At 31.8% G+C, this 15,883-nt stretch overlaps 1 protein-coding gene across 2 annotated transcripts in view; it reads right to left on the reverse strand.

The window, feature by feature from the left end:
* Positions 1 to 2,911: 2,911 nt before the first annotated feature.
* Positions 2,912 to 15,883, reverse strand: part of LOC136042007 (beta-1,4-N-acetylgalactosaminyltransferase bre-4-like) — a 46,138-nt gene continuing 33,166 nt past the window's right edge. For both annotated transcript variants that reach the window (XM_065726857.1, XM_065726848.1), the window contains exons 5-6: positions 6,086 to 6,304; positions 2,912 to 3,072 (exon numbers count right to left, since the gene is read on the reverse strand). In XM_065726857.1, coding sequence (XP_065582929.1) covers positions 2,934 to 3,072; positions 6,086 to 6,304 — 358 coding nt within the window. In that variant the 3' untranslated portion in view covers positions 2,912 to 2,933. The remainder of the gene's footprint in view (positions 3,073 to 6,085; positions 6,305 to 15,883) is intronic.

Consider the following 15,883-nt stretch of genomic DNA (forward strand, 5'->3'; position numbering starts at 1 on the left):
GTATGTTAAATTAGAAACACTATGGTCTAAAAATGGCTTTCAATAACTAAGATTCCTGCAATTCCTTTTTACGTCAAAAACCCATGAATAAAAGGAGAATATAAATACTTGATTAAAGTCAAAACAAAAAAAAATTGTATGAAAACAAAATAAATGTCAAAAGCTCAATGAAAATGGCATGTATCATTGTCTTTATTTTTGACATTATTTTCTATTGTTACTGTCCATTCTAACACATACAGGTCTATCCTAGCTCCTGGCTTGTATAGAGGCAAAATAAAACTGCTGGGTGTAAATTTAGTAAATTATAGGTCAATCATAAAAGCTCATAACATTGGAACAAAAATGACAATAGAAACAAATAAAAACAAAAACAATTCATTAAAATACGGCAAAGAGCGATTTCACTTTCCTTTTTGAAGGTCGGTATAACAGAGGTTATTCTATAATAAAAGTCGGAAATGTCCCCAACCTTTATGTTTCTAAATGATCTATAATAGCATATATAATTAAACAATAAATTATATTTAGATTTCCTTGAAAGAAAACCAAAATAAAATGTGAATTAAAAAAAAAAAACTGGTATTGGGCTTGTGGTACTAGATTAGAACAGTTGACTATAATAACAACAGAAGTTATTCAATCGTAAATTCAAAAAAGAAAATGTTAATTTAGAGGTAAAAACGTAATCCTCATAAAGATCTTAACATAGGTAAGCTAGACTTGAATATTGGTGGGATACTTCTTAAAGTTCTTAAAGGACATTTTATAAAACAACGCGTATCTTACATTAAAAAGGAAAGAAAAATCAAAACGAAACTTCAAACAAATCCTCACTTCTTTGCATTTAAAAAAGAAATTAACATAATTAGAGAAAATGTGAAATAAAAGACAATTATTGTAAAGTCTACATACTTTTAGACATCTACCCACTTTTCCTTATGAAAGTACTTTTAAAACATACAATATGGCTTTAAAACACAAAAAAAATCATATGTCCAGGAAAATCAATTTTAAACAGAATAAGATTTTTCTCAGATTCGTTGTAAAAGAGTAAATCCAAAGAGGAAAGTTGTTTATTCCTGATTAATTCATGAAAGAAAAAATTAAACAACAGAAATCTTTGGCAATTAAAATCGAGGGTCATATTTGGTATTTTCTTTAAGGAGCATAGTGACTGCATGGAGATTCATAGGCTTTAATAAAAACAAATTCATTATCATCTAATTCAGAAACTAAAAACAGGTTTGACACAAAATCCGATTAAAGAATGCATGACGTTACTTTCTTATGTACGCACAATAAAAGTAAATTTTCAACAAAATCCTTAACAAACAACACGAATTCTAATCAAAAAACTACAGTTATATAAAACTTTCAAGAAACTTGCAAAAGGCGTCCAAAAATAGGAACAACATTACATAAATATTTAGCAGCTAAACGTTGAAAATAGCAGCCACAAGCGTATACCATATGCTTAGAGGAAGTTCATGATACATTGTAGACATTGAGCAAACATGAAATATAATCTATTTCCGATACTGTGATGGTTATGCACATACATCACTATATAGCACAAACGTTTCGAAAATTCGATCATTGCACGTAAATAAAGCCAAGATTTAAGTAAATCATTTAATGAATTTTATACTTCATATAACTTCAACAGTTGGATGGATTTTTTTGTATGAAATTCATTTACCTCGATATCCACTTAGCAAATCAAAATGCAGAAAGTTTAAAGACATGAGTTATAGTGGAGAGCAAAAATGGAAGGAAAGGATTTTCGGGTTTTGACTGTTAATAATGATTATTTTTTTATACAAGGATAATTTGTTCGGCCTTCAAGACACGACAACGCAATTTTAGTATCAAAAATGGAATTTCCTATCAACCTCCTATGCAAGCGAGAAAAGGAGAAATTATGCGGCATAAGAAAAAAGCAGAAAGCTCCAGATATCTGGAGACTAAAATCAGATGCTCGTAAACAGATTTGGTTAACTTTTCACGCGTTTCCAGTTTAAGATATGCAAAAATAGAATTTAATCTGACAAAAAAACATAACCCATTTGAAATTACCATAACTAAGAATTCATCATGTTGTTCCTCAATATAAACGCGCGAATGTAATGTCTGGGTTACTTTGAATCCTTCACTCTGCCTTATTAATATAATTGCTCGACAGATCTTCTTTATCGTACTTCGAATTTTTCCGAAATTTGACTATTCATCTAAGATTAAAACGCTTGTTGGCACCCGCTAGTTGCTCATATTGGATTGAATAAAAAATCTAAAACGAACTGGCCATCTATGACAAAGAAATGAATGTAAAGACAACGAAACCGGTCTATAGGCAGTAAATCAAAGCGAAGAGACACAAAAAACATTAAACGAATATTTCGCCTTTATACAACAAAGCGTCTCCAGCGTAGAAGAAAAAAAAAACTAAAAATATATATAAAACTAAAATAGACTAACATAAAATATATAATATACAATTACTTATATTTGAAGGTAGCTGCCAATTTTAAATGTAACTAATTGTATACTAAATATTCTATGTTAGTCTATTTTAGTTTTATATATATTTTTCAGTTACATTTTTTAGTTTTAGTTTCTAGTTGTTTTTTTTTTTCTAGGCTGAAAACACCTTGTTGTATACGGGTGAAATATTCATTTGATTTTTTTTGTGTCTCTTCGTTTTCCTTTACTGGTCATAGACCCGTTTTTTTGTCTTTATATTCATTTCTTTGGTGTTTTTTTTTTGGTCATCTAGGATTCTAGGTAAATAAAGCTAAAAAATTAGTTATTTAGAAGGATAATCATTTGCATAATCATGATTTCGAAGTTTTAGAATAGTTTGAACACACACATACTTCAAATTAAAACAACTTCAAAATAAGAATCTTACTATTTTATCAATGTATCACAATCTAAGATCTTTCTTTGGGCGATATATCAACTGATATCCATGTGCATAGTTTCATAAACTGAATTTTTACTCTTTTGTAGCGGAGATTTTTTAATCCATCTACTTGGGCTCTTTTTGCTCCATTTTTCATCACACGGAACCTGCGGAATATAAAGATAACAATAAAAAGAACAGCTAAAGAAGAACAAGAGACTCGAACAAGAAGCGAAAAAGTCCTGACAGGGATGAAACGTGGTATAGAAGAAAACAATTTGAGCAAGTACTCCTTTATGTCATAGCTATCAAAATAAGAGTGTATTTCACTCTAATTTCGAAAATGCACAGATAATTCCTCGAATGAATCTTTATTTAATTATTAAATTTGCAGGTGGAGGCTTAGTTCAAGAAAGATAGGGAGACAAACCATGATTTTTAGTTTAAGCTTCTCAAAACACAATATATACATCCAATGGGTCGAAAGGGCGCATCTGGAAAATACCAGGAATGGCTAAGGGTTTCAAGTTGAAACTTTCAGCAAACGGCGAGGAAGGTGCAGAACAAAATCAAAAGACACTATTTGCATCAAGGTCGTAAAAAAGGCTCATCTACAATATCTCAGGAAGGGCTAAGAGTATCAAGTTGAAATTTTCAGGAAATATCAAGGGGGATATTGAACTCAATCAAAAGAATCTAAGGGCATCATGGTTTTCAAAACAGCATATAAGCAATAGTTCAGGAACACCAAGAGGCAAGTTGAAACTGTCAGAAAATTTTTTGGGGGTGTAGAATTAAATCATAAGAAGCTAAGCATATCCAGGTTGTCAAAAGGGAATATCTGTAATATATCAGGAACTTATGATGGTATTAAGTTGAAAGTTCAGGGGAATGGTGAGGAAGGCGTGGAACAAAATTAAAGGACACTATGAGCATAAAGGTCGTAAAAAGGCAGCATTTGTAGCATCTCAAGAATGCCTAAGAGTATTGAGTACAAATTTTCAGTCGAGAGGATGTTTTACTAAATCAAAAGAAACCAAGTGCATTATGGTTGTCAAATTGGCATATATGCAGTAGCTCAGGAGGAACTAAGAGTAGTTAGCAAAAACTTTCAGGGAAAGTTGAGAGTTTCTAAAACCAAATCAAACAATACTCTGCATCGAACTGTCAAAAAGGTATAACTGCAAAGTGTATTAAGTTAAAACTTTTAGGGAATGCTGAGCATGATGTTGAGCTAAAAATCTAAAGAAGGTATATGCATCCAGACTATTAAAATGGCGCATCTGTAATATCTCAAGAACCAAGGATCATTGAACGGAATTTCATTTTCCACAGGTGAATAAACCCCCGATCCCTATGGGAAGAGGGGAGAAACACTAAAAAGGTACGTTTTTATGGTAGTGTTTCTCAACTGTTCCAGGATGATTGGACTCTATGGACCAATATCAGAGGGAGCTAAACAATAATTTTACACATTTTCCTCTCATTCAAATCCCAGGCAAAAAGTTATTCCGCGAAAAGCTTAAGATCTTTATACCCAAGATATTATCTACTCCAAAGACCTTCCTTATACTAAAGACAATCCCAAGGCATTTCTTAAACTCAAGGCCTTTCTTTTAAGAACCATATTTTAACTCTTACAAAATGATGATAATACGAGATTCTCCTCTTTGTATAGACAAAAACAAATTCTATGAATTTTTTTTTTCTGACAAATATATCACCTCGCAGACACAAAGTGTCTTCTCTTCCAACAAGTTCAAAGACATTATCAGGTACGTGCCTAATGTTTAGTCAACACAGCTATTAACTTTGTATTACCTGTATTACTTTGTATTACCCCCTTCGATATTTATTGGATTTCGGCGACTTGCTTTCTATTTATAAAACCCTATTTGTGATAACCTTTCAGTCTGGATGGGAATATCGGGTTTTACTTCGCTTACATATTCCCAAAAAAATTTATTCTTGTGGATATCCCAGACACTTTTCAGAACTTGAAGCAAGTGGGTCATTGGTAACTCAAGTGGCAAACTTGTGACTTCTAGTTGATCAGCTTAGATAAAAGAAGAAAGGAAAAAAAATCGAAAGAAAACAATCTAGATCAGGCAATAGATCTGACAAGTCATGATTTCTTTTGGCACACAACACGCAAAAAAATGATATACACACTTAAAATAATGCAAAAGGAACGGTGAAATAGAACGCAACGGTGAAATGGTGTCTCAACCCCAACCTAGATCTTGCTCTTTGATTTTTAATTACGTTTTCTACTAGCAAGTAAATAAAATATGTTAGAAAGAAATCGTCATGGTCTGACGATAAGCAAAACATTAAATAATAGAAAATAAAAATTTGTTAGCATCATAAAGACTTGTCCTTATTTTTTTTCTTTTATAAAGACATGAAAAAAAAATAGTAGAAGAAAACATCTGAAAGGGGAAAGGATGACTCCCTTAGTGATACTGCAGAAGATCATATACTTGAGTGAGGGCATACTCCCCATGATTGCCCTACATCAAGGAAAACTAGCCAATAACTAACATGATGTCCACAGGGCAGACCAGGTCGTAATTCAGAAGGGCAAATGATGAACACTTAAAAAAAAGCAGAACAGAATCCCATACAGAAGCATATTTAAGGAAAAAAGCGAATTATTTATAGACAAAAAAATAGAAAAATGGTCAAAGGCTATCAAATAAATCAGTAAGGTCTCATTAAAAATATAAAAAAAGACTAATTCCTTTATTCCTAAATTTTAGTTAAACAATCCAACATAAAAAATAAATCAAATATAAAAAACAAGTTAGGTCGTTTTAGGTATCATTCTCAATATTAACGGTATGATTAAAAAAAATACACGCTTTAACGGTATGGTTATACAAACAAATTTTTGAATGGTAGCCTGCTGGAATAGGGACGGAGGCAGTAGCGTTTTGAAACATAAAATGACTTGGGCGTGTCTTAAATATGCAAGATCAGTACTACCTTGGTTAAAATCCCCGGAAATTTAAAGGAAGGGAAAAGAAAACAGGTATGAGTGCCCCAACCTCATAAGAAACAGTTTATAAGGACCATAAATGTAAAATTTTTGGGGACATGAAATGGAATGTTTCAAATAGGTTCACAAAGGAGAATAAATCTAAAATCAGAGAAACTGTGTAAAAGAAAAAAACTTACCGACTAGGATTAGGTTTTGCCTTGCTATGTGACAACATGACATATCTGGCAATATTCGCTGGATAACGTGAAATCAGCAGCTTTTTATAGCGAATACGGTTGCTCATATCATCATCTTCTCCTCCCCATCCCCAAAACATGTTGCTAAAACCGTTCACTTTTTCAAAGTGAGATCGGTTCATGGCCGATACACCACCAAATAAACCCTGATAAGGTAACCTAAATAAACAGAGAAATAAGAAATTAATGCGTATTTTCATAATATGTGAAGAAAAGCCTGGGGACTACCCACAGAAATTTTAAACTTTGAACTAGTAGCTGTTTTAGGCCTCATAATCTCGGGGGTGGGGACCAAGGTATAGCATAGGAGAGAAAAGCATAAAATAAAACGAAGTTAATTTCAGAAAAGCTGGGAGGGGTAGCTACCCCCCCCCCCATTGCCCAAGCCTAGAACTGCCACTAATTTAAAGAGTATTTTTCCGTGCTTAAATATTTTAATTATAATTTGCTTATTTTCAAATGTTTTGATGAAGTCCCCCCTCCTCTTGCCAATATGAATTCCTGAGTAAATCTCGATTTTATCAAATTCTGTAATGACTCTTGAATATTGATAAAAATTGGGTTTTGGTATCGTCCTTCCTATTATCAAGATGACATATCTCTCCCCCTTTCGAAAACAAATTAAAACGTAAGGTAAATTCCAATCCAGTTTTACAGAAGCTATTAAAAATACAAGCCTTACAAGAAATGCCACATTCCAAGTTTTTAATTATTGAAGACGATCAGTCAAAATCTGTTATATTATTTGCCAATAATAAACTGAGATAAACAAAATATGGAGTAAATTTCTAATTTGCTTAGTTTATTTTCAAAATGTTTGAGATTATTGCATTCTTAAAGCCATTCCTCCTCTGAAGTATTAATTATATACAACAATGCACGAGGACCTTTTTTTCCTTATAAGAAAACTGTCAGAAGCAGTAGTTCAAATGCAGACAGCATGGACGGTCAAATATAGAGGAAGGGTTGGTATGTGAGCAAAAAAAATTCAGTGCCTCTTACTTACAAATTACCAAAATACTTTTATATACCTAATAGAAAAATTACGCCAAATTGGTATTGGATAAAACACTAACTTGAGAAAAAATATGTATTTTTTTTCATGTGAATTTAAGTCCTCTAACAAAAAACTAATCATGCCAAAAGTTTAAGAACTAATTTTCGCCTTCCCACAAAATAAAAAGATGTGAGTCCTACCCTTTAATTTTGGGCATGATGATTCTTTTTCATCGACTCATCCCGATTTGAAGTAAAAAGTTAAAAAAATTTAATGACACGTTTTCAAAATTCTACCTTTTTTTGTTCTTCAAAGATTCAGCTCTAACAACGGAATATAGCAAATAAGATTTCTTAAAAAAAGAGATTTGCAATGAAACGATTCTCGCTACATTGGCTTTATTACCGTTCGGAGTAAAACAGCACTATTGGAAAATTTAATTCGTTAACGCTACAATATGCTCTCTCTAAAGTTTAGTCATTCACTTTAACTTTCAAAGAACGAATGAATTTAAATATATGTAGTAATGTGAAATTTGCTGCTCCATAACTGAAAAGTCATTTGAATCTCAGCTTCAGGATTTGCATACAATTTTCGGCAGATTTAAATGGACGCCAAAGTTTCAATTTTCACTCTATAGTTCCAGTTCCTTCCTATTCTTAGGACGATACTACAATTTAGTATACTTGTAGTATATATATATATATATATATATATATATATATATATATATATATATATATATATATATACTAGCTGTTGGGGTGGCGCGAAGCATCACCCCAACACCTAGTTGGTGTTACGCGTTACGTTAAGTCGTTACGCGCCATATTAGTTACGCGCCATTGTAGTTGTGTCCCTGTGTCCCATGTGAATATAGATAGATATATATATATATATATATATATATATATGTTTTTAACTACGTAAAACTTGCGAATATACAACATTCTTCGCTGTCCCATTGTCTGTACATATAAATATATTGTCGGGTTTACCGACTCTTGAACATGCAATATATAATTATCCATGGGAAAAACAATCCGTATTCAGATCTATACCTCATTATTCTAATGATTGCCCTTGAGCTTTGTTGATGGTGATTGCTAATCGAACATTCCCTGTGTCCCCGTCGTCATTTATATATCCCCCTGTGCCCCCCGGCGTCCCCGTTGTAGTTGTGTCCCTGTGTCCCGGTCGTCATTTATATTCCCTGTGTCCCGGTGTTTTTTTCTTTTTAGTTTTTTACCTTTTTTATTTTTTTCCTTTTTTTTAAGTTTCTTTTTTTTTGGGTTTTTTCTTCTTTTTAGCTTTTTTCGCACCATATTAGTTACGCGCCATTGTAGTTGTGTCCCTGTGTTCCACCTGTGAATATAGATAGATATATATATATATATATATATATATATATATATATATATATATATATATATATATATATGTTTGTAAAACTTGCGAATATACAACATTCTTCGCTGTCCCATTGTCTGTGCATATAAATAAATTGTCAGGTTTACCGACTCTTGAACATGCAACATATAATTGTCCATGGGAAAAACAATCCGTATTCAGATCTATACCTCATTATTATAATGATTGCCCTTGAGCTTTGTTGATGGTGATTGCTAATCGAACATTCCCTGTGTTCCGGTCGTCATTTATATATCCCCCCTGTGCCCCCGGCGTCCCCGTTGTAGTTGTGTCCCTGTGTCCCGGTGGTCATTTTTATTCCCTGTGTCCCGGTCGTTATTTGAATCCTTGTAATGACGTCAGTCGACAAACATGACGTCAGCCGACACACAAACATGACGTTAGTCAAAAGACAAACAACTTATTTATATATATATAGATATATATATATATATATATACACTAGTTGGTGGGGGCGCTTCGCGCAACCCCCCAAAGCCCCCCCCCCGCGTGCGTAAGTCGTTACGCACCATATTAGTTACGCGCCATTGTAGTTGTGTCCCTGTGTCCCACCTGTGTATATATATATATATATATATATATATATATATATATATATATATATATATATATATATATATATATATATATATATATATATATATATATATATATATATATATATATTTAACTACGTAAAACTTGCGAATATACAACATTCTTGGCTGTCCCATTGTCTGTGCATATAAATAGATTGTCAGGTTTACCGACTCTTGAACATGCAACATATAATTGTCCATGGGAAAAACAATCTGTATTCAGATCTATACCTCATTATTCTAATGATTGCCCTTGAGCTTTGTTGATTGTGATTGCTAATCGAACATTCCCTGTGTCCCCGTGGTCATTTATATATTCCCCTGTGCCCCCCGGCGTCCCCGTTAATGTTGTTTCCCTGTGTCCCGGTCATCATTTGTGTCCCGGTGTCCCAGTCTGTAATTTCTCTTTGAGTGTCGCGGTCGTCACTTATATTCCCTGTGTCCCGGTCGTCATTTTTGTCCCGGTCGTCATTTGTGTTCCGGTGTCCCGGTCTGTAATTTCTCTTTGAGTGTCCTGGTCGTCGTTTATATTCCCTGTGTCCCGGTCGTCAATTGTGTCCCGGTACTTCGTTGATGGTGATTGCTAATCGAACATTCCTTGTGTCCCGGTCGCTTTCTCTTTGAGGGTCCCGGTCGTCATTTATATTTCCTATGTCCCGGTGTCCCGGTCGTCATTTGTGTCCTGATGTCCCGGTCTGTAATTTCGTCAGTCGACAAACATGACGTCAGTCAACACACAAACATGACGTCACTCGACAGACACACAGACAACTTATTTATATATATATATATATATATATATATATATATATATATATATATATATATATATATATATATATATATATAGATACCAGCTGTTGGGGTGGCGCTTTGCGCCACCCCAACACCTAGTTGGTGGGGGCGCTTCGCGCCCCCCCCAAGCTCCCCCCCGCGCGCGTAAGTCGTTACGCGCCATTGTAGTTGTGTCCATGTGTCCCACCTGTGAATATATGTATATATATATATATATATATATATATATATATATATATATATATATATATATATATATATATATATATATATATATATATATATATATATATATATATATATATATATATATATATCTATCTATCTATATATATAAAAATAAGTTGTCTGTCTGTGGATGTGTGGATGGATGTGTGGATGGATGTGTCAGGTGACGTCACCTGAAAAAACTGGATTAGGTGACGTCAAAACTGAAAAAACTAAAAAAAGGCAAAAACTACAAAAAAAACTAAAAACTAATAAAAAAAATAAAAAAGCTAAAAAACTAAAAAAACTATAAAGGTAAAAACCAATAAAAAACTAAAAAAAAAACTGAAAAAACTAAAAAAAGGCAAAAACTACAAAAAAAAACTAAAAACTAATAAAAAAAGTAAAAAAGCTAAAAAACTAAAAAAACTAAAAAAACTAAAAAAAGGTAAAAAACTAAAAAAAATAAAAAATAAAAAAAACTAAAAAAAAGGAAAATACTGAAAAATAAGCTAAAATAAAGGTAAAAACCAATAAAAAACTAAAAAAAAAAAGGAAAAAACTAATAAATGACGACACTCAAAGAGAAAGCGACCAGGACAAAAAACTAAAAAAAAAGGCAAAAACTACAAAAAAACTAAAAACTAATAAAAAAAATAAAAAAGCTAAAAAACTAAAAAAACTAAAAAAAGGTAAAAAACTAAAAAAACTAAAAACTAAAAAAAAACTAAAAAAGGTAAAAACTAAAAGAACTAAAAAAGAAAAAAATAAATGACGACACTCAAAGAGAAAGCGACCAGGACAAAAGGAATGTTCGATTAGCAATCAACAAAGCACCGGGACACAGGGAGTATAAATGACGACCAGGACACAAGTAAAAAAAAAAATTAACAAAACTAAAAAGAAGGTAAAAACTACAAAAAAACTAAAAAGAAAAAAAACTAAAAACTAATAAAAAAACTAAAAAATCTAAAAATCTAAATAAACTAAAAAAGAAAAAAAAAGGAAAAAAATAAAGGAGAAAAACAAAACTAAAAAACGAATGTATATACAGACCGGTACACCGGGATACAAATGACGACCGGGACACAGGGAATATAAATAACGACCGGGACACAGGGACACAACTACAACGGGGACACCGGGGGAAACAGGGACGCGCGCGGGGGGGCTTGGGGGGGCGCGAAGCGCCCCCACCAACTAGGTGTTGGGGTGGCGCGAAGCGCCACCCCAACAGCTAGTATATATATATATATATATATATATATAAATGTATATATATATCATGAAAAGAGAAATCACCAATGCAACAGCAAAAACACAAAAAAAGAGTGACAAAATTAGTGATTAATATAGACCAGCACTTGAATGAGGCCTTAACCCTACTCATCCATACAATCACATAGGTCAAACAGCATAGCCACACACAATCAACCATAAAGAATTATCCATGGAAAGGCAGTCATGTCGTCAATAAGTATAAGTCGTCATTTACCAAACAATAGAAAAAATAATATAGACAAATAATTCAGAGGCAACACCCAACATAAGGGCTCATCAGGAGAATACACTGGCCTATATAGGGTTTCGCCACTCTAAATTCTCTACCCAGCACAGTGTTGTGGCTACCACAGAATATCCATGGCATCCCCGCGTCAGGTATCACCCCCAAAATACATGCCTATGAAAGAAAAAAAACAGCAAATGTAAAACAACCAAGTAAAACAAAAACAAGCTTATCCTGTTAATATATCCCTCCCTTTAACAACAATAGGTAAACTAAATATTATAAATTTTACCAAATCACAAATATTAACACATTGCAAAAAACCTGAATGAACTAAACAATTATAGAATTCATCTTTACCATGTGGCTAATTTTTAAGAAAATCCGCTCAATTAGAAACACAATTCAAAATAAATGGCGCTGCGACAACATTTCTCGAACCTCCGAAATTAGTTGAAAATTTCTTTAAGTATTTCTAGATAATTCTTTTGATATTTATTTAAAAGTTCGTTATAATGAAAACTAAATTTTTTTAAAAATTGCCAAGTTAATTTATTTGCAGAAAAACCTCTTGATATCAATTTTTGGCTTAAGATTTTACATCTATTTTTAAAATCAATATAATTACTACAAATCCTTGCATAACGAAGTAACTGTGAGAAAAACGCTGAATATGTGATATTTGAGTGTATATTACTTTCAGGGAATGGGAAACTAATCACTTCAAAATCAAAATCATCCGTTTTATTATGCATTTTAAAACTTAATTTATTATTATCACAAATATTAATATTTAAATCTAAGAAAGGATCTTCATGACCAGCGCCATGACTAGGCTCAAGAATAAGCTCTGATGGATATATATTTTTAGAAACATCAATGAAATCCTTACAATTTAAGACCAAAATATGATCTAAATATCTTTTATTATTTGACAAACATGTTTTAAATTAATTGGATTATTCTAATCCATCATATATTTATATTTTAGTTGACTTAAAAACAAGTCAGCTATAAATGGGCTGGCATTCACCCCCATGGGAATTCCCACAATTTGCTTGTACAAATCACCCCCAAATCTTATATAAGTATTGTATAAAACAAATTCCAATAACTCAAAAATCACATCCAAGCTGTAACATCTCAAGTTAACTGTAGTATTAAAGCAATTTGTCCATATAGCTTTTTTATTATAAATGTCTATTTTTAAGAACCTTTTACTAGATAAGAGGAAAGATTTCTTGATAACAGTTTTTAAATTATCAAACACTACATTAAGTGATAAATTAGTATACATTGTCGCAAAATCGAAAGACTCAGTTCTTTTAGCTGAAACCTTTGTTAAAGAATCTATCACCTGCAGTGAATTATTAACACTCCAATATGGATTAAAATTCGAAAATTTTTTAATACCAGAACAATAGGTTTTAAGTTTATTTACAATTTCCTTTAAAATTAAAGAGAGGTCAGTAGCAGCAATGCGGGTTGGACATTTAGCTGCTCCAGAAATAAACCGTGGTTTAGGGGGATTCTTATGAAATTTTACAGTCCAATATAGAAAAGGGAACTTTTTATCATTGTCATTTATTTTAATATTAAATTTTTTTAAAAGTATTTCTTCAGTCTTTTTAATTAAATTCTCATCCTCTATATTTACCTTTTCGTAAACATTAGTTGTGCATAACTCCCTTTTTAAGATATCACAATACAGCTTCTGACAAATTATGGCAAAATTATTATTAGCTTTATCCACTGGCACAATTACAAATTCATTCTTTAAATTAGCAATTACTTGTTTAATCTTCGCATTATAAAATAATGATTTAGTGTTACTATTTTTTAAGTTGGAGTATATTTTATTTCTTATTCTACTAATAATTAAATTCTTCCAACTTTGAAAACTCTCTTTATTTTTATTCTCTTTCTTACACCACTTATCAATAAATAAATCAAAATCATTTTCCAAGCCATCAAGAACACTCGATGGTTTCAGATGATGAGAAAGACGGAAATTAGCCCCTTTATTCATTATAATTTGAAGATCATCATGCTTTATTATTGACAAGTCCCCTGTTATAACATGTTTGTAAGTAGGATTTACAAATGGGCCAAGTTGCTTACAATTACAAACCGGTTTCCAATTTATATCACTATCTAGTCTTTTTAGTATTAAATTATAATTAAAAATAATTTGCCCAATAGTTTTTGAAAATTTATAAGTTAAAACTGGACTATCATTATAATTCAAATTACTAGGAAGGGCCTGTTTCACATGCCGCTGATTTAAAATTTCTGGTAAATTAATATCTTCAATCTGCTTACAAGTAAAATTAATAGGTAAATATAATCTGTTATCCTTATTACTAATCTTATCGAACTTTTTCTTTTTTGAAATAAATTTCGTTTTAGTTAGAATACAAATTGTATCACATATTACTTTAAAATTATAATCAAGAGCTGTATTATTCTTAACAATCCAGAAAAGTTTGATTAAATTCTTCTTGGATAAATTATTTAGACATTTTATTACAGAAATCATACCCCTAGATTCAAGTAGCTGGCATAGATCTATAGAATGCATATGTACATCTAATTCATTTTTTCTATTATTTTTCCTATGTCCTCTCGATCGTTTTTTACGTTTAGTAGGACAGGTAAAAGAAGGATGGTCCATAAAACCATCAATACATTTAACAACAACATGAGACATGTCACCATATTTTGCTACACGATCATTTAGCCCAAAAGGATAAGCTGTACCAAGAGTATGGATCCAGAAATCCTCCTGTTTACGTAGTCTATTATTCTTCTCTTCTTTATTTAAATTTTCTAATTCTAAATTTTCTAAAATTGTGACAGTTATATCTGATATGGAACATTTACCATTATTACAGTGTTGAACTAGATAGTTATTAGTTTTTTCATTATTAACTGTTGTCTTATGTCCAGAAAATCTTTTGTATATATTATTAGTTGTTTCCCCCACATATTGTAGGCAGCATTTATTACATTCTAATAGGTAAATTACATTGGTTGTTCTACAATTAACATTACCATGTAACTTGCATGCAAAATTTTTATTATACAATGTACTCTTAACAGAAGTCCGTGGGACAAAATGATCTTGGCAAAGAAAACAACGACTTTTACACTTACTAACTTTCAAAAAAATGCTGTTTGACCTATGTGATTGTATGGATGAGTAGGGTTAAGGCCTCATTCAAGTGCTGGTCTATATTAATCACTAATTTAGGAAAACAGTCTTCCTTTTCTCCTTCTGTCTCCTTTTTTTTTTTTTTTTTTTTTTTTTTTTTTTTTTTTTTTTTTTTTTTTTTTTTTTTGTGTTTGTGCTGTAGCATTGGTGATTTCTCTTTTCATGATAAAAAGTTATTGAAAATAAATCCAAAACAAACCAACATCCAAATCAAAATCCAACAATCAAAGTCCAAAAAACATGCCAAGGTCAATAGGTCAATAAATACATAAACAAAAACATGAAAGAACATGAAATTTGCATAAGTGCCATCTCACCAATAATTAACAATATCAGGTTAAAAACCTGGACCAGGGTAAAGGTCTGTCGGGGAGAAAACTAAAAAAAATTTCTCCACCAGCACTGGATCAAACCTGGAATAATATCATGAAAAGAGAAATCACCAATGCAACAGCACAAACACAAAAAAAAAAAAAAAAAGAGACAGAAAGAGAAAAGGAAGACTGTTTTCCTAAATTAGTGATTAATATAGACCAGCACTTGAATGAGGCCTTAACCCTACTCATCCATACAATCACATAGGTCAAACAGCATAGCCACACACAATCAACCATAAAGAATAATCCATGGACAGGCAGTCATGTCGTCAATAAGTATAAGTCGTCATTTACCAAACAATAGAAAAAATAATATAGACAAATAATTCAGAGGCAACACCCAACATAAGGGCTCATCAGGAGAATACACTGGCTATATAGGGTATATATATATATATATATATATATATATATATATATATATATATATATATATATATATATATATACATATATATATGTTTTTAACTACGTAAAACTTGCGAATATACAACATTCTTTGCTGTCCCATTGTCTGTGCATATAAATAGATTGTCAGGTTTACCGACTCTTGAACATGCAACATATAATGGTCCATGGGAAAACAATCCGTATTCAGATCTATATCTCATGATTCTAATGATTGCCCTAGA

This window comes from Artemia franciscana, chromosome 2 (genome assembly GCF_032884065.1).
Source record: "Artemia franciscana chromosome 2, ASM3288406v1, whole genome shotgun sequence".
Classification (NCBI taxonomy): domain Eukaryota; kingdom Metazoa; phylum Arthropoda; class Branchiopoda; order Anostraca; family Artemiidae; genus Artemia; species Artemia franciscana.